The sequence below is a fragment of the Camarhynchus parvulus genome, chromosome 7 (assembly GCF_901933205.1).
Source record: "Camarhynchus parvulus chromosome 7, STF_HiC, whole genome shotgun sequence".
Classification (NCBI taxonomy): Eukaryota; Metazoa; Chordata; class Aves; order Passeriformes; family Thraupidae; genus Camarhynchus; species Camarhynchus parvulus.
This window is the reverse complement of record NC_044577.1, coordinates 5,072,096-5,097,319: the sequence shown is the minus strand read 5'-3', so window position 1 is coordinate 5,097,319 and position 25,224 is coordinate 5,072,096. Positions and strand designations below refer to the sequence as shown.

Genomic DNA, 25,224 nt, shown 5'->3' with positions numbered 1-25,224 from the left:
GATTACTGGTTATATATTTCAAGCAGGGTGTAAGGCTTAACCAGTTTAATGATTAAGACATAATATTAGGTCACTGGAGCATTCCATCAGTAAGATAAGGTGGCATACAGATGAAGATAACTTCATGTTTTATGAAGAAGTCAGCTCTTCAGGTTTATGAATTTAGACCAGTGCTGGTCACTTGTGCTTATTATTTTGATTTGGGGGAGGTCAGCTTGTGGATTTGGGTTGAAGCAACAGGCACATTACTTTCAGAGACTGCTTTTTTTTTCCCTTCATGAAGGAAATGAAACTTGTTAGCTGAGCAGAATAGATATGCAATTTATAATTATTTTTCAGACCTTTAAGTGGCATTTCTTTCCGAGGCTTGCAGCGTTCCTTAAAAGAGAGTGTTAGTGTCTCACTGTTGGGGTTTATTTACCATTTTAAGCTCCTCTGTGTCATGTGTGCTTGGACTGGAGCTTATTATTATGCCACTTAATCTTGTTATTGTATCACTTTTGAATTTATTTTAAAAGACTACCTCAGAAGCAAACTATTGAAAATACTTATTTGCATATGTTCAAACAACAACAAAAACAATTTCTTAAATAATGTGATGTTCTCCTCCAGAGTAACTCATCCTGTTTACCTGTGATGAAGTTTGTTACCTACCAATTAATTTTTTTTTACTTTCTGTTCTGTCTTTGAAAAGTACATATTACTTAAAAGCTTGGCTCTTAAAAGTCTGAGACCATTATAAATTTAGAATAAACACTACAACAAGTATTTGTTTAGTAAGACTGCTTTTAAGGATCCCCTGACACAGTTTGTTTGAGGACCTGGTTCCAGTGACATACTGGGTAAGGTCCGTGTCCATGTATGTTAAAATGCAATATACAGTCCTTTGTTCAGTTGTGCTCTAGCTGGAAGGCTAGCCTATGAACATCTGCTATTAGAAGCTTGGTTTTATTTATAGTGAGAATTTGAACCAATTAAAGTATGTCCTGCAGTTTCTTGGCTCCTTGATTAAAGATAGAAATCACTGTGTTAGCTGAAGGGAGATGTATTTTTCATAATAGGATTTCTGTTTATTTACTTTACATATATATAGGATATATTTTTCAATTCGTACTATACTATAGCTATGTGGTTTTTTAAAAGATATTTCTAACTATAACAACAGCTTTGGTCAAATATTTTGTGTTAATATGCTTTGAACACTTCAATACGTGATTGCTCTTGCATTTCCCAGCAGTTCTGTGTTTTAAAAGACTTCAACAAAATTAATTTATTTGTTGAAGTAGTTGTTACATAAGCCTTGCACAGTGTGGGTTGCTCATATGGGGGAAAAAAACTTAATTTTAAAAGGGCTTGGTGAGTATTCTTAGTCTCATTAAATTTTTACTGGAACCACAGATACAGTTGTCTTTGGAATCCAAAACTGTTTTTAAAAGTGCTGGTGTAGCATGTGCGTTGATGAGAGTTTTATACTTGAGGATTTGAGAAGTATTCAAGTAAAGTGAATATTTTCCATGCTTGAAACTGTTTCAGACCAGGTTGGATGGAGCTCTTGAGCAACCTGGTCTAGTGGAAGGTGTCCCTGTCCATGGCAGGAGGGGTCAAACTGGCTGGTCCTTAAGGAGCCTTCCAACCCAGGCCATTCTATGAAAATCTGTGGATATAAAATCATCTTTATAGCTGCATCTTTGAATTTTACTAAGAAATGAATTTTTTTGCTTCCTATCCTTTTGTTTCCAAAAGGTCAATTGTTGGAATGACAATGTATAATCAAGCAACGCAAGAGATTGCAAAGCCTTCAGAGCTGTTGACCAGCGTCAGAGCCTATATGACAGTCCTGCAGTCAATAGAAAATTATGTACAGATTGACATTACACGAGTGTTTAACAACGTTCTGCTTCAGCAAACCCAGCATTTAGATAGCCATGGTGAGCCAACCATTACCAGTCTCTACACAAATTGGTAAGTATTGCATGAATGCTTGTTACAAATTTTTTAGAGATTTTTATTGTTGCTGTTGTTTAATGAACAATCTGGAATTGGAGAAGTGGATTTATATTAATTATTTTTAAGTTTCCGACATCATATGTTTATTTGTCTCTGTACCTGTTAAAAGCAGCTTGAAATTTGCCTGTTGGCAAACTCCTTATTCTTATTATAGGGATGAGATATAGAGTGGAGTTATTTTAAATTTTCTTAAGTTTCCAACATCACTTATTTACTTCTCTCTGTACCTGTTCAAAGCAGCTTGAAATTTGCCTGTTGGCAAACTTATACTTTTTATAGGGACGAGACATAGAGTAAAATCAGTTGAACTGTGAAAATAAAGCTTTGCTGTATGGGCTTTGTTGTCCCTTGTCACACAGCTGTGTGACATTTCATCTGCATAGAGTATCCATGAAAATGTGCCTTTTCATCTAAAATATTTCCCCTTTCTGATAAGGTATTTGGAGACTTTGCTACGGCAAGTCAGCAATGGTCACATAGCCTATTTCCCAGCTATGAAGGCGTTCGTGAATTTGCCTACAGAAAATGAATTGACATTTAATGCTGAGGAATACTCTGATATATCAGGTAAACTTTGATGCTTCTATTCAATATTTGTGAAGGACAGTTATTGTATTGCTTGAGTAATTGGAGTAACAGCAACTCTCAGAGCAACTGTTACTGAAATAACAGCTGACTCTTAGAGTTAACAATTGTTAGCCTTCAGTAGTATTTTAAATACTTTTTATTCTTGCTGCCTCTTGTCTCACTTTTCCTATTTTTGGTCAAAGTAGCATTGCATTTAAGCTAAAGAGATGGGTATATTATGTGTCAGTTTACTACCATACACATTCTTGTCTTTAAAATTATGCTTTCGAGTAAAAGATTTTTTCACTTAAAACACCATGCTAAATACATGATGGGCTGCAAATAAATTAAGATGGAATATTGGAAGTATAAGAGTTTCTTTTCTTTCTCAGAAATGAGAGCCCTTTCTGAGCTTCTGGGACCATATGGCATGAAGTTCTTGAGTGAAAGTCTGATGTGGCACATCTCTTCACAGGTTGCTGAGCTAAAGGTAACCTTGGAAGCTGGTGGGTGGGGATATTAATTGAAGTCTTCTTTAAACAGAAGGAACTTCAATGTTCAGAAGAACACAAGAGATCTGCATTTTCTTAGCTGTTGATTGTCCTCTACATAAAGATAATCACTTTTCCCTTTCTGAAATAGGGTGCTTAGCATTGAGACTGCAAAAATATTTTTATAAGAATAAACTATCTCTTTTTTGCTTGGAAGAGAGTTTAAAAATACAGCTTGGCACAGCCTTAGTTCCTCAGCTAGCAGGAAATTTGGATCTGACATTTTAGAGATGTGATTATGCAATCTCTAATTTAAATGTTAATCTGTTAAATATTTGGAGAATGATTTCAGGAAAGTTATTACATGTACTCTAATCTTACAAGTTGCTTATATGAGAGCTGTTAAAAATTAGAAACAGACACAGTTTCTTTTCTTCTGGCCAAACTGAAATGAAAACTACTGCACTTGAGTTTAACTGTTTCTGGCTAAGGTGTTGGGACTTGGAGCTATGTCTTTGCTTTTTCTTATTATAGTGGAAGAAAATTTCAAGTAAACCGCACCAAGGTTTAACAATCTGACTTCCACTCTTGATTCCATTTTTCAGTTTTACCAACATTAAATTTCAGCATAATTAGTGAAAACAGTAATCCAAAAGAATTGGTTACTTTGTGAATTTATATTTTTATTATAATATGTGTACTTTTATTCTAAAAAGCTGAGTAGCGTAAGGACTTATTGTCTGATTTTCACAGAGTTAAATTCCTTTGCTTTAAGATGTGGTACACATTGCTCAGTACAAAAATCATGTTCTAAGGGGTATCTAATCCTCTGCTTTTTGATTCAGAGCTTGCTTTTTGTGTATAGTGGTGACTGATAATGATATTGATATTGGAGTCCCATTAAGAACACAGTGGATACATCTGTATTCCCTGGGATTAGTTGCTTTTCTAGTTGACAAGTTGAAATGTCCTAAATCAGGTGTTTTTGCAGTTGATATGCTGAAATCTATAGCTGACATGGATCCTTGCTTCTTTATAGAAACTTGTGGTGGAGAATGTTGAAGTTCTAACACAAATGAGGACCAGCTTTGACAAGCCAGACCAGATGGCAGCACTCTTTAAAAGATTATCATGTGAGTGATACAAAATCCTACTGAAGATACACAGTTATTTTCTATATTTGTCTTTGTAAAGAAAATGGGAAAAATTAATTTCTCTGTATTGAATATCCATAAGCAGCAAAATGTACATGAGCTCATATAAACTGATGGATCATTTCAAACATTTATAGTCTTCTCATGTACAAAGTGAGATTTCAGTGTTTTAGTGCACAGGCACAATATTAGTGATGAGTTTTGAGCATGATTTCAGGGATGGTAATACCTAGCTGTAGCAGCACCAATGTGGAAGCCTGGTGTATATAGCCTAATGTGAAACAAAAAATAGTTACAATAAAGAGGCATTTTTGTTCTCAAGAAAGCACAGAACCAGTACTAGCATCCAGGACTGCCAGCTGTGTATACTAGGTTGTATTCCAGGAAGTGGTAAATGTGATAGTCTTCTACAGAAAATCCCATTGTGGATTCAGCTATAAAAACCTGCTTTAGCACTGGTTCTTTTGGCTCTTTTAAGGAATGGCTTTGTTTCAGTACCTTGTTGTTTTCAATATTTTGTGTAATAGTTTGTTTCTCTTATTTAAAGAATTGAGCTTGCAAACTTCAACACTTTGTTCATTGTTCTCTTTTCAGCTGTTGACAGTGTTTTGAAGAGAATGACAATTATTGGTGTTATCTTGTCTTTTCGGTCATTGGCACAGGAAGCACTTAGAGATGTAAGAAAGATCTGAATATTGTATTTAACTTAATGGAATGATTTAAACCTTAACTGTTGAGGAATGCTACCTCTTAAAAGGTTGATGACGTGTGGGTAAAATGGCAATACTCAGTTGTAACTGAACTTTGAATGGCAACTTGGGGTGAGGGAATCTATTTTTTGAGTGCTGTTCAGAGAACTGTTACATTAAAACATCAAATTCAGTTTAGATCATATTTTCTGTGTTTACTCATTTTAAAGCCTTTTATTTCTCTTCTTCATTGCAAACATTTATTAGGCTTTAATATCTTAACTCCACAAACAAAAACAAATGTGTAAAATAAAACCCGTTAAAAAGGAAAATAAACCCAGTAAAATAATGGTAGTGTCTAACTCATAATTAACTTGGGAAGCAATTTTTCTCATTTTGTGCATATTTGTCTCTCTTAGGTCTTATCCTACCACATTCCTTTCCTTGTAAGTTCCATTGAGGACTTCAAAGATCACATTCCAAGAGAGACTGACATGAAGGTAAAGTTTGGCTGAAAGGCTGGTAGAGTAGTTTTGGAGTTTACTGAAAATATGTAAGCAACAAGACTTTCATGTTTAGTGTTGAACATCCAGACACAAAAACCACCCTTTTTCTTTTTTTTTTCCCCCTAAGAACTTAGTAAATGTGGATCTGCAGCCTCTTAATGTTCTAGGGAAAAAATCACAACCAACTGATAGAATAAGCACAAGTCTCTGTCTTCCTGTGATCATGTTTGAGTACTTTGATAGACTTAAGAACAAGATTTTTCAAGTGTTAAAACAGGACAAGGGGAAGAATGCTGAGCTGCTCCACACTGTGAGCAGTACAGCTGGTAAAATATTTCAACACTGTGTATGTGGTTGGAGTTCTGTGCATGTAATAGTGACAAGTCTGATTTTTATCTTAAATTGAAATTTTTTGTAAACCCACTGTATGAAATGCTTGTTTAAAAATGCTGTATTTGTAGATGTTGACTGATGCTTTAGATCTGGTATAGAAAATATGTCAGTTTCTTTTGAACATTAAAGAAAGATGTAGAAACAGCTAATTAGAAGTCAGGGTGTTGCTTTGGAGGTAATGTGGGAAAATACATGACTTTTGTTTGGCTTGACACAACAAAATTACCATCTGGTGCACAAAGTACAGACACAGCTGCTCAGTGGAGGTTAGAAAAAACCAAAATCTACAGTCTCTGTCTAACATTTGCCAAATCTCTGAAATTCCTTAGTGCCTCAAACTCATTTTAAGCATGACAGCAAAAACTTTCTTCATCATCTTGACATGAAAGCATTCAGTGTTGTCTTTCTTCTGGCCCTCAGGTGGCAATGAATGTATATGAACTGTCATCAGCTGCTGGATTGCCTTGTGAGATTGATCCTGCCTTGGTAGTAGCACTGTCTTCCCAAAAATCAGGTAAGAAGTTCCAACTTGAAAAATGCAAATGTTAAAAAGAGAAAAGAAGTGTTTAAAGTGCTGGGAGGAAACTTGTATATCTTGACAACTTTGTTTTCCTTCCGTAAACATCATAAATGGCATAAGAGGATGAATTTCTTGTGCCTGCTGTTTATTGGTGTTAGCTTGAGAATCTTTTCAAATATACATGAATGGATGTGCTGACCTAGAAAAGGTATCAGGTAGATGTAGAAGGAATTTAATGGTGAACACTGCTCTAATTCAACAATGACAAAAGTGTCTTGTGAACAGCTTGATCAGATCTGTTGCACAGATGTGTGACAAATCTGTCAGCTAAGTAAGCATTAGGAGCTGAATGCAGCCTGTGAATTTCACAGTGTTTTGTTGCCAGTGGGTCCTACAAGTGTTAACATGAAGTTTACAAGGGAAAACAGTAAAATAAACATGTTAGACAATTAACATGTGTCATGCTTCCTCTTTGTTGCTTTTAGGCACTGCTGTCTAAGCTTTTCAGTTTTGTTTACTCTGGCATGTTCAAAGACATGAATTAAGACTCCTAAGTGTTTTTTGATGGTCTTCAGCTTTTTTTCCTATCTTCCTTACTGAGCATTTCATTACTTTTTTTCTTCCTGTATGTTCTGGATATCTGATGTTAGAATGAGACCATGAATATTTTTAAATGCTACCTAAATTGTTTTTTCTTCCTTCAATTGTAGTTATTTTGAGAGGGGAAAATACTACTCAATATTTGAAGTTAAGTCCCAAGCACTATTTCTTTGTGCACTTAGAAAAAAAGCAACCCAAAGTGTATTTGTTCTATATACATTACATGTATAAAATACAGAAGTATATTATTGTTAGGTATCTGGTATCTAAAATGCCGTTTTAAATAGATTATTTTCATTTTGATACAGCTATGAAATGTTTAAGCTAGGTCAACAAAGAGACTTTCTGTATATTCTCATAATGGTTTATGATCTTGTACTTTGATTGTTACCTTTGGAGTTTGGAATATTTTGCTTTTATTCAGTTTTCATAGAGATCAAGTCTGTATGTCAGTAATTGTTGACTTTTTTTAAACTAATCTTAGGCTAATGTGTGATGATGCTGCCATTTTTGTAAGTGCAAATTGACATCAGTGCACCATCACCTTCTGCTCTTTTGCCAAAGGGAGATGCAAGAGAAGCTGTTTGTACCTTAGAGCAATAACTGGATTTGTACCAGCATGAAAAGATCACTATTCTGTTCATCATACTAAAGACTTAGTAACTAAACCGTGAGAAGTAATAGAATAGCAGCAGCTTCTTTTTGTTCTCCTAGATAACAGATTGGACATCTTGCAGCTCTACTCTGTTTCTTTTGCCAAGACTGACATTATTATTCTTCTTTTCACAATACAAACATTGACTTTGTTGGATTTTGCTTTAAATTTCAATTTGGTCAAACATTTTACATTCTAATCTACCTGCGGCTGAAAAGAAATATTTCAAGATTACTTCTTTAATTAAAGAACTTTCTTATTTTTGTTTTTTTAGAAAACATTAGTCCAGAAGAAGAATATAAAATTGCTTGCCTTCTAATGGTCTTCGTGGCTGTGTCCTTGCCCACTTTGGCTAGCAATGTGATGTCTCAGTATAGCCCTGCCATTGAAGGTAATGTAGAATCAGCTCAGTATTTGCTGGGAATGCTGTCTTCACTATAGTTCTGGTAGTGTCTTGAATGCATTCGCCTTTAATATTTAATTTAATTAGATTTAATTTTATATTTGTGTATATATATAGCATTTTATTTATATATATATATATAATATATATAATGTATTTTTATATATTATATATAGAACGTAGTTTATTTTTATATATTTATATTTAATTTTATATTTAATTAGAGTCAACAAATTTAAAAAGCAGTGAGCCTTAATTCAGGCAAGTTCTTCTGAAAGTACTTTAAAAAGCATTTACTTAACTTTTGTCTGAGATAACTTTCTATGAAAAATTAGTTCGGTACTTAAACTTTTCAGAACAGTTCAGACACTGCAGGGGGCAATCTTGTCCCAACGTGGAGTCATTCAAGCACACATTCTGCATTAATGAGTGTGACACTCTTTAATATCATATATTCTAGTAAGTATTAATGTTTTAGTAATCTTTACATTGGCCTTGGGCCAGTCATACAAGGTGTCCTTTCTATATTTTATGTGCTGTGTTCATATTGCCAAGCGTGAAGTTTTGGAAACAGAATCTGGAAGGTGTAAGTGGTGAATAGATTTATTTCCGACACAACAGTTCAACTTTCTTATTTTAAAAAATAATCTTTGGCTCAACAAAATTCTTTGCACATAATCCACAGTTTTCTTTCCCTTTTATGCTGAATAAAGACAGACAGTATTGTTCAAACACATACAAAAGTCACCTTTTGGCTGTTCAAGCTATTTCCTTTGTCATGTGTAACATGACTTACAGAAAGACCATGTTTATACTGCTTCCATTCACGAGGATGCATGTTTTCTCTAATTAGTTTTGAAACTTGCATTATTTTTAATTTGGTCAAAATTGTAATTCACGAAGTGTGACGGTGTTCACAGGGGTCTTAGGATGAGGGAAGAGATGAGGATGTGACTCCATGTTTCAGAAGGCTGATTTATTATATTATGATATATACTGTATTAAAACTATACTAAAAGAACAGAAGAAAGGATTTCATCAGAAGGCTAGCTAAGAATAGAATAGGAAAAAAGAATAACAAAGGCTTGTGGCTCAGACTCTCTGTCCGAGCCAGCTGACTGTGATTGGCCATTGATTAGAAACAACCACATGGGCCAATCAAAAATCCACCTGTTGCATTCCATAGCAGCAGATAATCGTTGTTTACATTTTGTTCCTGAGGTCTCTCAGCTTCTCAGGAGGAAAAATCCTAAGGAAAGGATTTTTCATAAAAGATGTCTGTGACACACAAAGTAAGTGTAAACTGGCTTCTGAATATTTAAAGTACCAAGAAGATACCAAAATTTTGGAAGTTTTCTGTATCACTGAATGTAGTATGTAAATCATGTTTTTTAGAGACCCAGGATTGTTGTTTTACATGGGATTAATCAGCCTTTTCTTCAGTTTTCAATTATTAGGAATCTGGTGACTCTAGTTTCATTTTCAAACAGATAGCATAGACTTCTCCAGTTGTTGAAAATGTTAGATAAATTTGATGTGTGAGTAGAGCTTGAATATTGCTTTGGAAAATCAGAGAATTTTCAAGTTAAAAGGTTTTTCTGATGCAGGGGGAGAACAATCTGTAACCTGCAGAGTTGTTTTCTATTATTTGTGCTCTTGTAGTATTTCTATTACACTTTGCAAACTTTTTCCAAGTCATCATACTTGAATAAAAATCTTGGAATATAGGTGAGAGCAGGGAATATCTAATGTGGCACATGGGTAGAAACTTCCTTGTTTGAAGACTGTCAGGTTGACTGTCTTTACTTAATCCAAATGAACTTGTTTATGTATATTTAAGATCACATCTCTTCAAATATTACCTATAGTTTTGTAAAAGAAATTCTCTGGGAGCACTTCCTGCTATCAGTTTCTCCTTCAAAGGATCTTACCAACTCTAGAATCTCAAAACTTGCATGGCTTGCCAGGGGGGCAGAACTAAAAGTTTTGCTGGTGATTATATTTTTACATTTACCCCTCTGCAAATCAATTGCTAAGAAAATGTCAGGCTAGCTGGAGGTTTTCCATCAGGTTGAATCTCAGGTGGGTTTGGCTTCCTCAAATCTCCTCTCTTCCCAAAACCCTCAGCCTGCTAAAAACATGACTATCATGTTTTTAGCAGGCTGAAACAACAGGTAATTCTTCTGTTGAAGATAAGCAGATAATCTTCTGCCTGTTTTATATCATGTAGCTTAAATATTCCAGTTTATGTGGTTTCATTTGCATTAAATAACTCTTAAGATGAAGTCAGGCAAAGCCTTGTTTCAAAGTGAGCTCTTAAAGTACAGTTAATGGATGACATGAAGCTGTGACTGGAGAGAAGTTACATCTTGCACTCAAATAAGTCCCTATTTAGGAGTTGCTACTGGTTCTGTGTGATGTGGCCTGTGTATTGCATAATTTTTTTACTGAGTGGGCTCTTTGAGAAGAAAATGTAGCAAAAGGTATACGTGAAAAAAATATGTTCACTCTCCAAAAATAACTGAACAAACAGAATAGACTTTGTGATTCCTGCCTTCCCTGCATAATACTACTTTTTCTTGTGTTCTACCCTTATTGTAGAACATCTGGCTTGAAACACTTAATATAAATGGTATTTCCAGAATGTGAACTTAATAAATTCTGCTTTATGAAGTAAATTCCCTGGACAAATCCTGAATTAATCCACCAACGAGTCACAGATTTGAAGGAGTTTCAGCTTTCTAATCTGGCAAGACATATCTCCCAAATACAGACAGTGCTTGGACAGCTGTAGCAATGTCTGTATTCCCTCTGTCTGCTTCCAGATCAAGTCTGTTTCTTCCACTATTTCCAGATAAAGGCTCAAAGTCTAACAGTCTTTACTTTTATTTCCAGTACAGAATCTGAACTGCTAGTCAAATACCAGGCTAGAGGTCTAATTTGTCAACTAGAGAGTAGAATAGAATATACTAGTCTGTTAGAGCCCTAGTTCTTTGCTAAATACTTGAAACCTGCTGTGAGTTGGAACACAACCGTTCTTTTGCTGAATTCCCTTGTTGATGCTTTTTCTACAGCCTGAGACATGAAAATGAAATCTCTTGAATAAAATGAGCCTCTTCAAAGACAAAGACATATTTGAATCAGAGTTAAGCAGAACAGATTTTCTTGACTCATGTTCATGTAAAAATAGGAGACAAAGTTGGAGTATCAAATCTGGGGGCCCTGCTGAAGGAGATCCACAGGGATCTTCTCTGGGACCTACAGGTCAGCAAATTCATAGACCACCTGGATAGGGGGGCTGAAGAGTGAGATGAGAAAAATCTATATATCATGTGAAGTTGTTGAGGGTATTAGAGGAGTGAAGAGCTACAGAGAGCTATGAACTGAGTAAACTGGGCAATAAAATAACAGCTAAAAGTAATTTTAGGTAACAATAGTGATGTGCACGGAGAAAAAATTGATTTTTCTCATGTGGAGTGATGGGGTCCAGCTGACCTCACTATTCAAGCATGAACTTGGAGTTATGGTAAATGACTGAATGAAAAGATGAGCTCATTGCTCAACAATGGTCAAAAAATAAGAATCAGCATGCTTGAGTACTTGTTAACTCCTTCAAAGACCACCTCCTTTTCATATGCTCACACTTGCCTAAGATACTTGCCCAAGTGTATATTAATTTTGTATTAAAGTGATATATTTGGTTTAATTTGCCTGGAATAAATATCAGATTTACTGAGTTCTTCTGCTCTCTGTGAAAAGTGGTGTAATTTAAGCACCTTCCAGGGCTCTGAAACCTGGGTGAATTTTAGGCAAATTTTACATGTGAAAGTGAGCAATAGAACACCTTTGTTCTTGAGTACCTGCAGGTCTCTTTGAGTGATACTGTCTGGGCATGAGATGTTCATTTACACAGAGGGGAAATAGTCAATTAGCTCGTGAAAATCCTGTTCTTTTTGGCCTAGTCAAGTGTTAACACTTTGAAATTTTGTAGAAACCAAATAAACTTCAATATATCCCTTATTTCTAAAAGCCCCAGGTTGTCTCTCAGGTTGCTGTGACCATTAGGAGATGGAAGGCAGAGCTGTATTTCTGGTGACTTTCCTGATAGCAAGTTCAGTGTGGAAGAGTTCCTTTCTCCCATTGAATAAGATGCTAAAAGTCCTCCTTTCATTGCCACAAATGTCTTTAGTATTTGGTGATATTTTCCAAAGAATACTGTCTTTTCCAACATGGTGCTGAGGTGATTTGAATGTTTTTTTGTTTAGGGCATTGCAACAACATTCACTGCTTGGCAAAAGCTATCAATCAGATCGCTGCAGCTCTGTTCACCATCCACAAGGGAAGCATTGAAGACCGTCTCAAAGAATTTTTGGCTGTATGTATAACTTTATTCCTCCTTATTCCTCCAAATGTACTGTTGATTTGGGATGCAATGCAACTTATTTCATAGAAATTTGCTTTTGGTGCACAACAGTAGAATATTTTCTATATGTTTCTATATACAGGTCTATACATAGATTGAATTTTGCAATAATTCTTTATAAACACCTGTGTGTGATGTTGGAAAGTTAGAGGAGCAAATCGGTGCAAGTGTCATAATTTTTTTCAGCACAATCTTTAGTATTTTAGCACGTACCATTTCTCACACTGTGTGGCCCGTGAGTGGGCAAAAAAATATTCAATGCATGTAAAATCAAAATTTTGTCTAGCTGACTTTTTCCCATGATGTAGTGGATACTTTAGTTAGTTATCTTCTTTGAAAAAGTAAGATAAACTTCAGAGTGGCTTTTGGGTTGTATCTTCTGACATGCCTGCCCTTCTTCAACATGAACAGCCAGGTAGCAGCATGTTGCAGGGATAGTTGGGAAGAGGAGATTTTTTTTATGCCTCAGAGTAGATTGAAGATGAAAGTTACTGAAATCTTTAGTGATGCTTAGGAAAAAAATCAGAAGTGTTTAGGTCATGGTACATGTTTTACATAGATTTTGGTGTGCTGCTTGAGTACAAATAAAATTTTTAAATGGCTCCTAATTAGCCAGTACTTAAAGGAAATGAAAGGCTAAAACAGCAGCATCACTTTAATTTTAAAAAATTACAGTTGATTTTGAATAGGTTTTGATTTTTCTGTTCGGCATTAAAATATGTGGATAAGAAGCCCCTCCCTCTTTATTTTAGGTAACTTTCTGTAACTAGAAGTTCACAGAAACAATTTTTTTTTCCTAAAAGAATCTTTCGCTTATGGAAATACATTGCATTTTGTAAAACAGAAAAAACCCCTATGGCCATTGACCTTGTCTAATGCAACTGCTGGATGTAAAACATGAAAGAGAAATGGTTGTATCAAGTTGCATACATTTGACAAGTGAAGAAAACCAGTAGAGTTTCATGTGATAAAAACACTTTTGGTATGAGGTTTGCATTCTTTCAGTGTTTATGGACTGCTTTTAGACCACTGCTTTTACTGCACAGACTATGACTTGATTGTTCAGATATTTTGTTAATCTTTCTTTTTTAACACTTACTGTTAGTCTGAAAGAAAAACAGTTCTCTTGAGAAGGAAATTACTGCTGAAGATGATCTGCTTTCCTGTCCAAATTAATTAAATATGAAAAAAACCTTGGGAGGTTTTTTGATGCTGATGAGTGTGTACTATGTATCTTTTGAAGTATACATCTTGACTTCAAATGAAAAATCGATTCATGACAGTTTTTTCAAGAAGAATGTTGAGAAAAAGCTATTATTAAAGTTAGTATTTTAATTTGGAATCCTCTTCTGGTAAACATGTATTTAGGAATGTTGGCATTGCTTGGTGTGAAGGCCAAAATGATGATTGTACATCTGAAAGTTGGAAGAGGTTTTTTTCAAATTTCTCTAAGGCATGAAAACATGGTGTATCAAGGCCTCTACAAATTAAGTATTTTATTCTGTGATCCTGAGCTTCTAAATACTTAAGTGCATGTTAGAAGTGTCTAGGATATCTTCTAAAACTAGGATAATCAGGGTTATTTACGGCAATGCCATTTTCAACCTAGAGATAATATTGGTATGGGAGGTAATATAAAAGTGGATCTTTATTGGAGCCCCAGGGGCAGTTATGGAAGCATGTCCCCAAAAGCCCACCCACATGGGGTGAATACAGTTTTTATAACTTTAGCAAATTAGCATAATTGACAAAAAGCATCAATTAGGAGGACAAGTGATGATGCAATCCCCCCCAGGTCAAGCTCCCTCTCTGGAGCCCTCCCTTGGTAGTAGCTCTCCTTTGTTTATGAAAAGGTGTCTCAAAAAGTTGTTCTCAACCCTGGTAGCCAGGAAGAACCATGATAGCACAGGGGCCTTTTCCTCCCAGGGCTTGGAGCTCTGGAATAAGTTTTGTCTTTCTGCCTGGGGAAAGGGCATGGAAGAGTACTGGGAAAATGAGCTAGAATACAATAATAGGCTACAGAACTCCAAATATATGTAAAGAGGAGGGGAAAAAAGGCAAAAATCAATAGGCATCATTTCCCCCCTTTTTAGAGAGTGACAAGACTCTACCTTGTCTAGTCTCTACTCTGTATTTAATCATACCACCAGTTTACACAACTGGCTAAGATACAGATGCTAACTATAACTACAGCTACTATGAATATTTTTTTATCCAGGCCCAGTTTGGTAACCATGAAGTGAGTGTATACTGAAGGTAAATTGATAAAGTATTATTCATTGACAGTTAAGATGACATTTCTTTGAAACTTCTTCTGTTGCAAAATGGGTAAAATTTCAAACAATAAAAATTTTTGTGACTTTAAACCTTACAAAAATGCAGTAAGTTGAAGTGTATATTGAGAAGGACATAAGTGAGATCTTGATCCTCTGGGAGTTGTCATTGATTTCAGGAGACATTGTAATTGTCAACCAGTGATTAAAACAAAAAGTTCTCTGCAATGAATTAATTTACTTTTTATATTAAAATAGCATGTGTCATTAATTAACACTATTAGGAATAAGCCAGTATGGCACATAGAGACTCAAGCCCAGTGATGGTTCATGTGCTCAGGATTACTTGCTTTTGTCATTATTAGTACAATGCAGAGTCCATTGGCTTTGTGTAACAAAACAGCAGAAGCTCATCAATGCTTTGCTTTATTTATTGCTTTGAAATACTCATTTTGTATAGCTTGCATCATCCAGTCTACTGAAGATTGGCCAGGAGACAGACAAAACTACTACAAGGAACCGAGAATCAGTTTACCTACTACTAGACATGGTGAGCATTTGTGTGTTTTATTTGTAACTCACAAACCAGTGGAAATCATTTTATGTTGTTCTTCCTGGCATTCTAGTGTCAGTATTTTTTTTTCATTCCCCCAACATGCATATGTTATTGTCATCATCCTTTACTGCTAAGAACATTGTATCACCTTGTTCAGATAATTTTCACTGTTTGCTTAGTACTTACTATACATTTAAGAAACAGTGTTCCGAGTGTGTAAGAGAGAATCCTCTCTGCTAAGGGGATTTCCTCTCAGTATTCAGTGTCTTTTGGAAGTTGACTATTTACACAGGTAAGCAAAATACTTGCTTTGAGAAGCAGTGAGTTTAAATGTAGGGCATTTAAATGTAAGGGTTTTTGTAAGTTGTTTTTTTCATATGTTAGTTTGTACTGTAGTTATATGTAAAGGTGTGTTTAGTTTATTATAAGTAGATAGTATTTGGGGAAATACCATCCCAAAAAATATACTATACATTTACTAGGGAGAAGCACTACTATAAACTTGGAGCAATTTATTTTCACTGTGAAATATGTGAGTGGTAATGTGATGCAGGCTGGAAGGATCTACATGAACCAGATTATCAGTAGCAGGCAGCAGAAGGTGCTCTGCAAAACCTTGTGTTTCTGGTATTTTTCAGATTGTGCAGGAGTCTCCATTCCTGACAATGGATCTCTTGGAGTCTTGTTTCCCATATGTCTTGCTGAGAAATGCATACCATGCTGTCTACAAACAAAGTGTTACATCCTCTGCCTAAGTATCTACTTACTGGAGATAAGACATAGCACGCATCTGTGTGGCCTCAGTTTTATCTGTAAACTGTGGAGCTATTTTACTCTATGGCCTGATGAACAGTTTTGTGAATTATAAACTTTTTCCATAAAGTTGTATTCCTAAACAGTGGTTTCTTAATATGGTTGTACTACAATATAAGCTTGGTTGATTTTAGGTTGCACACTTACGGAAAATTTCTTCTCTCATTCCTTTCTTTGATTTTATTTTTTTTTAACTTTAGAGCACCAGTTATGTTTTAAAAATACTACTTCTGCTATATGTTTTTTGATATTGATCATGCAAAACAAAAATTGCTTGTTTATTTCCCAGAAGAAAAATGTATGTAGTGATTATTTTACATAGAGTAGCTTTCATCTGTGTGTAAATTATTTCAAATAGGGAGAGTTATAAACTTGTACCTATTGTTCTTATTGAAAACAAATATTGGATGTGCATTTCTGTGAAGTAATTACAGCATTTCTAGTTTTATTTTGAAACGTTCACCGATCTACGTACTATGACACTATCTAACATTAAAAATGTTATAGGACTGCTTATCCTACAGACAGTGATCCTCTCCCAATACTCTTAAACAACTGCAAGTGGTGGTGTTTGTATAAAGCATAGTGGAAATTTTTTTTAAACTAACTTCTGTGGTGCCCTGTTGGCATTAACACTACCATTGTACCCTGCTGTATAATAAACATTCTTACGCATTTATCATATATTGATAAAATGTTAGCCCTTAACCACTTTTTATATGTTTTAAATTTTTGAAATTCAAGTGTACCTTCCATAACATACAATAAACACTAGACTGTATTATCTGTAGGTGAATTATTTTTAATATAAATGTTATCCTAGTATTTTAAGCTTTAACTGTGCTGTTGTGCATTGATTTACATCTCACAGTTCATTAAATATCAATCCTTAGAGCTTTTATGTGAAGACTTCTTTTAATCCTTCACCTTTTGCCTTTTGCTATAGCGAATCTTGTAAAAGGATGGAAGAAGGAATTAAAAACAATGTTAAAAATGTCACTTTAGTGCCATTATCCTTTAAATCTTATTTTTACATAATAAAGCAAGAAAAGCATTTATATAGTATGTAGCTATGCCAGTTGTACCCATAGAAATAAGTGTATTGTTAAAGTATGAAACTTGAAATAATCGTGGAAGGGGCGAATGTTGCTAAAACCGTAACATCAGGCGTGACTGAGACAGATGTATAATAGTCCCTTTTTTATCAGTCATGCAAATTGGCCTTGCAGGGTAGCATGGGCTCATTTAGCCTGAAAGCTGACCAGATGGTTGTGCTCTGTAATCCCTGATGTATAAAGCTGTGTGTTCCTCAACAGGCTCTGGACATTGTATAGAGCCCCTGTTCTTGGTGCAACTTCTGTGCATGCTGGTAACTTTTTCTGTTATGAAAGAGCTGTTGTGTGCTCAGTTACAATAGCTTCCTCTGTCCAGAGGAAAAAAGTACTGGAATAAAATTGTCCTAAGGAAGTAAGACAGTACATCTATATTTTTCCTAATTATGCATTTATGTTCTAACTGTGTAAGTGGTTTTAAATTGATAAGTTAGTACCATAATGAAGAAGTTTGTTCATAAAGTAATTAGGTTGAATGCAAGGCTTACGAGTTCTTAAATATTACTCTGTAATATTTATAGTCTAATACATTGAAATGTTCTGATTTCAATCAAGATTTTGATTTTGATATGTAGCCTTTTGTGGGAAAACAATGCCTGTTTTCAAGACGGGTTCTTGAAAAACTCAAGTTTTAGAAATACCTTTTGTGCCTTTAATATTTTAACAAAACAATTGTATGTGTCCATTTGCCTCAGATCCCAGATTTCTGCTGTCTGTGGTGTTAGTGAACCAAATCTAGAAAACACTGAGAAACAGGTAATGAGGTCAGTATCTCTGCAGAAGCTGCTTCTGACACAGTTGGATTAGCTTTAGGCATGAACCTTTTAGACATGGTAGTTTCTGTGGGAGTCCCTACATGTGTCTGGCACGCAAATCGCTGAGGTGATGCCTCTTTAACTACACTGCTACTTTTCAACTTGGGCAAGGTCAGAACAAACCACACAAAGGAAAAGGTGGGGAAGAAACATGTGGACTCATCCATGTGTTGGTTGGATTTGGGCAGGGCTGGAAGGGTTTCCTTGTTTTGTTCTTGCTGTATTTCTGTTGTTCCTGCTTTCAGCTGAGCAACCCACAGGACTGTTTAGAGTTCAGCCTGCTCATGGAAGGCAGAGCACGTCAGGCCTGCTCCTCAAGGCAACCTGTGTCCATGCACTGCACAAACTGTCACAAGCCTGGTGAACCAAGTTTGTTGGGAAGGAAGATAGAGAAGGAATTTTTCCTCTGGAGCCTGCAAGACCATGTCCACAATTTAGTAAGTTCAACGCTTGCCACTGTATATGGAGTCATCTCAGGTGGCCTTTTGTGCCATTACAAACAAAATGTGTTTGTAATTCCTGGAGCACGAAGCACAGATGGCTGGGCTGAGTTGGCCCCATATGGAGCCAGTTTGGATCAAATGTCTGATTCATGGGGGAGGGTTTTGCCTCATGTGAGAAACAGTGCAGAAGAAGAATGTCCCGTTGCTGCCCACAGAATTATTTTTATAGTTTAAAAAGATCTGTCTGCCAGGACAAAAGGTTATCATTGAAAGCAAGGGCTACTCCTAAACCTTTTTTTGCTGTAGTAATTTGATTTCTATATAGGAAAAGGAATTGGTAACACTTGGACTGTACCACTTTTTATACACTGAAGAAAGGCATTCTCCCAGAAAATGTTGGAATGAGGCCAGCGATTTGAAGAAAGATATGAGCCTTCTTCAGCAGGTCGTCATGGGCTTGTATGACTTGAGAACTTATTCATTCCAGATTCAGGAATTTCAGACCATAAGTAAATATGCTTGGCCTCTAAACTGCATTTTTTCCAAAAGCTTCCCTTGTCCTGAGATTCCGCATTGTGATTCATGCTAAAAACCAAGCCCTCAGTTACTTACTAGCAACTTACAAATTCTTAAAGGTCAGGTATGTCTGAACTAATGCTGTATTTTTTTTTCTTGTGAACTGCTCCCTCGAGCTGAATGAAACTACAAGCTAGGAGTTTAGGTGTAGCAAGTCATCCTGTTCAATCAGTGAAAGAGATTTTTTTAGACATAGGCTTCAAATTGGTCTCAGATCCAAATTCAAGCATCCTTTAACACCATAATGCATTTTGGATACGATAGTAGTAATTTATTGCAGTTGTATTCATACTAAATGAGACTGATAAACTAAAGACTGGAAGAATACAGGGAAGTGCTTCCATTTCAGTCCTTGTGGCTAGCCCTGAAACATGGACACAGCTGGCTGTCCACAGCAAGGTAATTGAAATGGCAGCTACACACATAAAAGAATTGGTTTCATGGGTAGGAATGGTTTTCAGTACTGTCAAATAACCAGCTTTCAAAAATACTGAAGTTCTACCTGTATTCTTCTGTAAGTACAATTTTTTTATCATTTTAATGATAAAGCTAAATCTTCCCCTGAAATGACAAAACCTTTTTACTTTAATTGACCACTCCTTGTGTGCTTTTGCTATTTGTCATGTTACAAAGTCTGTAAATATTTGTACTAACTCATAGCAAAACCAAAAAGTCCCCCTGACCTATGTCCAAAGCCATATTAATTTGCTATTAGTCATGCTTTTTCTAGCACTCCTGGGTCAAAACGACCTGTTCACTGGATATGGTGTCAGTCTGTCTCAGACAATTCAGGAAAAGAATTTGTGAGTATTACATTCAGAACGAAAAGCCTCTCTTGAGCTTTGCATGAAGTAAGGGTATTTTGAATAATTTCTCATGTAGACTTTAAATTAAGGTTGTTGCCCTGCTCATGATCATAGTAATCTTCTGAAGTGCCTTCTCACAAAAAGTGAAGGTAAGCAATAAAAATGATTCTGACACCTGTGTGTAGAGAGATGTGAGCTGTAAAGCCATTACAGCTGTGTCAACCCCAGTGCTCAGAGTCCAGTTCATTTCCCACTGACCACAGACTTTTCCTGTCTTGTCAGTGCTCACATCATGTATGTACCAGCATGTGGCAAAGACCATATCACAGGTTACCTGCAAATTCTTGCCCTCTCTGCCCTTGTCATTAGCCTTTGAGTCTGGCTGAATTTGAGAAATCTCAATGGGCAGCCAGTGCAGAGATGTCTTATATTTGGGAAAAGCAGTAGTACATAATACAAATTCAGCTGTCTTTCTAACAATTTCAAGGACATAATCTCAGCAACAATGAAAGTATTCCTTGCACAGTCACACGAAGGAAAGAGAAGTATCACAACAAATGCATTGTAAACTAAGACTGTGTCAATTATGGTGATACAGAAGAGGATTGAAAACAAAAGGGAGGTAAGAGGGGAAAATGCTTATCACAGAGCTAGCAGAGAAGTTGGGAAAGACATTACTCAGTAACTCTGATTCCATTTTGTGACTCTGAAGTCACTGGATGTTTTGTGGATCAAATCTACATTGTATCTCACAGACTTCAGAACTGCATTTAAAAATTTCAGCTGATGTATCCTCTTTGTTCCATACTGCACATGAAGCAAACTTATCCAGCCTTAGGACTATTTGTAAATAAAGGATCCTTGCAAGTGTAAAACTTTTAGGTGTCTTACCATGAGCTTTTGTTTGCCAAGACCAAGTCAGGAGAACTGGATAGGACCATCTTGCTCATGCCTGCTTGTCATGAAATACTAAAGGAGTTATGTGCTGTTGGGATTTAGTTCCATGTATGTCTAAACTGGAAGATGTTGAGTGTTACAGTGAGATCAGGTAAGTGAATGAGTTCATCTCAGCAGTTTCTTATTTTGGATAACAAATCATTTCAAAGGACTGAGAAAGTGGCTTGAGCCTGTGGCACTTGCTTTAGAGGTAACTTTATTAGGGGAACAATTGCACCACTGTTTCCATAACCTTTTCTTTTTTTTTTTTTAATGAGTGCTAAGAAAATATGTGAACTTTTATCTAGTAAAAACTCAAAAACAAGCATCAAGGAAGTTACAATGCATTTGAATTTTATCATATAATACTAATTATTTGCTGGCTAATCCATGGTTGCCCAGGCACTGGTTGGAGGTGGTCTGAGTCCTTTGCTAAGGGGTGTTGGGATCCTGCAAACAGAGGATGGGCTCATTGGGTATTTCATTAGTCCTTAGTAAGCAGGTAAAATACACAAGCTTTGCTAGGTCACAAAGAGTTGATCAGGTTTCTTCCTGCCCAGTTAAACTGGCAAATATTTGTGTGTATGCATGTGAGCTGCATTGCTACAAGAGGATTTGTGTTTCCAATTTCAGTTTGCAAGTCTGGCTACAGGGAGGGGGGAAAACACAGCACTGTTGTAAGAACAAAGTTTTTATAAAGGTGGGGGGAACCAAAACAACACACCCTACCCTGAGAAAAGCTTGTTGGAAGGTTAGTTCTATGGATTTTGTAAAAGCAATACTAGGGGAGGGACAGCAGAATGGCCACACTTAAAACCTGTAAATAATTCCTAGAAAAATGCTACTAGCTTTTTCCCTTGGTATTAGTTGAGCTATGGAAGTTTTCTGAGTAGAGAACTAAAGCAACTTTAAAATACTTAGTTCTCAACAGTGTTCTCATTCTATTATTTACCCCTTTAAAAAAAATTATTACTTAAAAAAAATCTTAGTATCATCAGGATATACTGGAGAAAAATAAGGATAGTAATAATTTACTGACTGATTTTTTTTCTACCACAACTAAAGTGTGTGTGGGATAGAGAACTCAAAGTTCCCAGACTTCCCAAAATATCCCCCAAATCACTGTTTTGAGGGGGTTAGGGCTTCAGCATAGCTGAATACTTCAAAGGACTGCAAATCATTAGATATGCTGTGGACTACTGCAAGGGTCTAAAAAATCTGGTGGGCAAGCAAAGGCTTCTGCAGAAAAATATTTTCTGAGATTGGACACTTATTTTAGACTAGGCTGTGGATTGTGTTAATGTATAATGGCTTCACACTGAAAGATTGTGTGGATTTATGCTCATAGACCACCTGCTCTTCCGTAATTTTGGGGTATCTTTCTATTTTCTACTTTCATTGCTATCTCTCACAGAAGTAAAAATAAACTGGCAAAACATGGAACACCCTGACAAAGTCACAGCAGCAGCTGCAGCCTCAGCAACTCTCCCCAGTTTTAAAGCTTTTCAGTAAAGCAGAGATGAGATGAGAAACTGAGTTGTGAAGTTCAAAGTAAGCAGCCAGGAGCTACTCAGGTGAAAAGGCCAGCTGTGCAAGGGTCTGACAGAGCACCAGGCAAGCGAGCATACAGGTAAGGCAACTGGGAACCTTCATCTGGGAGAATTAAGAATTTCTCTGTATGGGTTAGCTTTTTAACATGAAATTCTTTCCATAGGGCTAGATTTCATAGTTTTTAGCTTGCTGGAGCATCTGCTGTTTGTATGGCTCAGCAAGTGTGTAAGGAGCTCTCAGAAAAGATGATTCTTCTCCCAGATTTGCTGAGGTTTCCATAGTGAACCTTTAGAGATCCCAATGCCTAAAAACAACAGTAAAAATACACAGAAACTGGACTGGCTTCTATTTATAGATATTACTTGATCCCTGGTGCATCAAACCCAATGAGGTCCCACTGAAATGAGCAGTGAGTCTGAGTTTCAGCGCCTAGTGATGTTGGGCTGGTACTGCAAAACTCAACTACTTGTGCAGGGCTTATTTTTAGGCATGGGTGTGATTTAGCACTTAATACTGCAGGGCACTGCTAATAAATCTGGGTAAGCAGCAGCAGAGGCAGGCTCAGGCCATGCAACCAGAGAGGCTGTAAATCTGAAATAGTAAATTTATGGTTTAACAAAATTAAATTCAGAGTGGTTATGGCCTTTAAGCTAGGCCTCTCAAGTTCTTTCTGCAGGGGCCAGACTAGAAATGCTGTGTAATGTGTAGAGTATTATAGACCTCTGTGGATTTGGGGTTTTTTTGTCTTAAACACTCCATCTGGAAGCAATTATAACTTGGAGAGGGTTCAGTGGATGTGGTTGTGTCTCTGTCGTGGCCCACAGTGGGAGAGAAGGATGTATTTTTTATTATCCTTGTGGTCATTGTAATAGGGTATAGCAATTTGTCACATTAGAGAAACAAATTGAATGCATATTGAAATCCAGTATCTGTACATAATGCTACCACGGGTGTTATCTCACAGTCATAAACACTTGAGCAGGAGTTTAAAGCAAAAAAATGAGAAAAACCTGTATGCTGGCAAGCAAAGCAGCCAAGCATCCTCCTTTGTGTCCCCTCCCATGCAGCAGCAGGACAACCAATGGAGCAACAAGTGCCTTCAGGACACTAATTACATGTCAGTCAGTACTGCTAAGTGACTGTGGATGGTTGTTCATCTTTGTCCTTGGAAATTGGTGCATTAATACCACGAGGAACAATGGAATTAAGTGAAAATGGAGCTACTTTGCTCTGAAACACATGCAAATGCTTTCCCAGTTTGAAGTCCAGGAGCTTAGGTACTGACCAACTTTTTTTGCCTCTGAATTTAGGCAATTTAATTTTAAGCAATTTTAATTTAGGCAATTTAATTTAATTTTTGTCTGAATTTTAGGTGTGCTCTCATATTTAAGAAAAAAACCTGGCAATTGCATCCCTTGCTTGAAGTGACTGCACCCTTGGTGCTAAACCAGGGCTCAGGAAAGTTGTTGACATTGTAATTCAACTGCACAAGGAACAGGAGCATTTCTGTTCCACCACAATCTCTTGGCTCACATCTGCACGATATTTGACAGTGAAAATGAGCTGGGAGGATTTGGGGGAAGGCTGCTAAGACACATCAGGAGATTCAGCTTTCTGTCTTCTGCTCGAAGTCCCTTCAGCTTAGTGCTTTGAGAAACACATACAACTTGCAATAAATCTGGCAGTGATTTCCCACAGAAGCACTCATCCAAGTTCCAGTGTCCAGGTGGAAAATCAGCATTGCAGGTAGCAAATTTCAGCGTTGAGAAGCTGTAAACTCTGACATGGCCATAAAAATCTGGGGAAAATCCAAAGCAGCAGACAAAATCACTCTGCAAAATGAGACTGTTGTGGAAGAGATATGCCAGTATCTCTCTTTGTGGATAGACTTAAAGCCTGAAATACAGAATTAGCATAAGGTTGTCCTTGAAATGTATGTCAGTTAGGCATCTTGGTGTTAAAGATAAAGCAGCATATTTTCCTAGTCATACTACTAATTTTACTCATAACATTGATGCAAAACACTGGGCAAACAGGTTATTTTTTCTGGGTATTCAGGAACACTGGCAATTTGAGCAAATATTATTATGAAAAAAAAAATCTAGAAGTCATACAGACCCCAAGAGCAAGGGATAGTTAATAATGGTCTGTCTAATAAAAATAGCCCCAAATATTACAGTCTGAAAAACTGCATTAAAAGAATCTTTTCTTCCTTGCTACTTCCACACCATCCATGGAGAAGCCTGAAAGATTATTAGAATAAGTTAATGGTCCCCTGTGTTTTATCTTCCTGAGGGAGTTGTAACAAGACCCTGGCTGAAACAGGAAATATACAATAAATCCCATTTTTATGACTCTGTAAGTCAATGATTTTATGGTTTTAGTAACAGGCATGTAAGAAGTATTTTAGGGTTTAGTTTTCAGTGAGTTGTGTGGTTGTTTTTGGTTTGTGGTTTAGTGTTTGTTTTTCTAAGGCAGTGTATATAAGCAAATTAAATCACATGTAATCCTGAGATTGCCAAAGAAGGATTCAGGACAACAAAAACCCATTCTAAAGAAGTATTTTTCTCAGCTAGTTTTATTCTTGGGAATGTCCTGAGTAGATACAGTCACACCTGCAGCTTTTTTCCAGCTGGAATGGGCAGGACCAGACCATAAAGAAGTCTTGGTTTACAAACAGCAGCCCACTGGTCCTTGGGCAGCCTGAACCACTGGGATGATGGGAAGCTCCCCAAGCACAGAGTGAGCTTGCATCTTCTGTAAACACTGCCACAGGTCACTGATCTGAGGGATCTGGCAGAACCTGCAAACTCAGAGTAGAGAGATGACTTATTCAATGTCACCTAGAGCTTACAGACTAATGCAGGGAGGCTGCTCCCTCCAGTGCTAGTGAAGTTTATGGTATCTAAAATACAAATGTGCCTGCACACAGGCC

General features: G+C 36.5%; 1 protein-coding gene across 5 annotated transcripts in view; it reads left to right on the top strand.

The window, feature by feature from the left end:
• Nucleotides 1-17,107, top strand: part of NCKAP1 (NCK associated protein 1) — a 53,534-nt gene extending 36,427 nt beyond the window's left edge. For all 5 annotated transcript variants that reach the window (XM_030951853.1, XM_030951852.1, XM_030951851.1 and 2 more), the window contains 11 exons: nucleotides 1,744-1,962; nucleotides 2,444-2,574; nucleotides 2,967-3,064; nucleotides 4,105-4,198; nucleotides 4,814-4,896; nucleotides 5,328-5,408; nucleotides 6,228-6,321; nucleotides 7,857-7,973; nucleotides 12,251-12,360; nucleotides 15,142-15,231; nucleotides 15,876-17,107. In XM_030951853.1, coding sequence (XP_030807713.1) covers nucleotides 1,744-1,962; nucleotides 2,444-2,574; nucleotides 2,967-3,064; nucleotides 4,105-4,198; nucleotides 4,814-4,896; nucleotides 5,328-5,408; nucleotides 6,228-6,321; nucleotides 7,857-7,973; nucleotides 12,251-12,360; nucleotides 15,142-15,231; nucleotides 15,876-15,992 — 1,234 coding nt within the window. In that variant the 3' untranslated portion in view covers nucleotides 15,993-17,107. The remainder of the gene's footprint in view (nucleotides 1-1,743; nucleotides 1,963-2,443; nucleotides 2,575-2,966; nucleotides 3,065-4,104; nucleotides 4,199-4,813; nucleotides 4,897-5,327; nucleotides 5,409-6,227; nucleotides 6,322-7,856; nucleotides 7,974-12,250; nucleotides 12,361-15,141; nucleotides 15,232-15,875) is intronic.
• The last annotated feature ends 8,117 nt before the right edge of the window (nucleotides 17,108-25,224 follow it).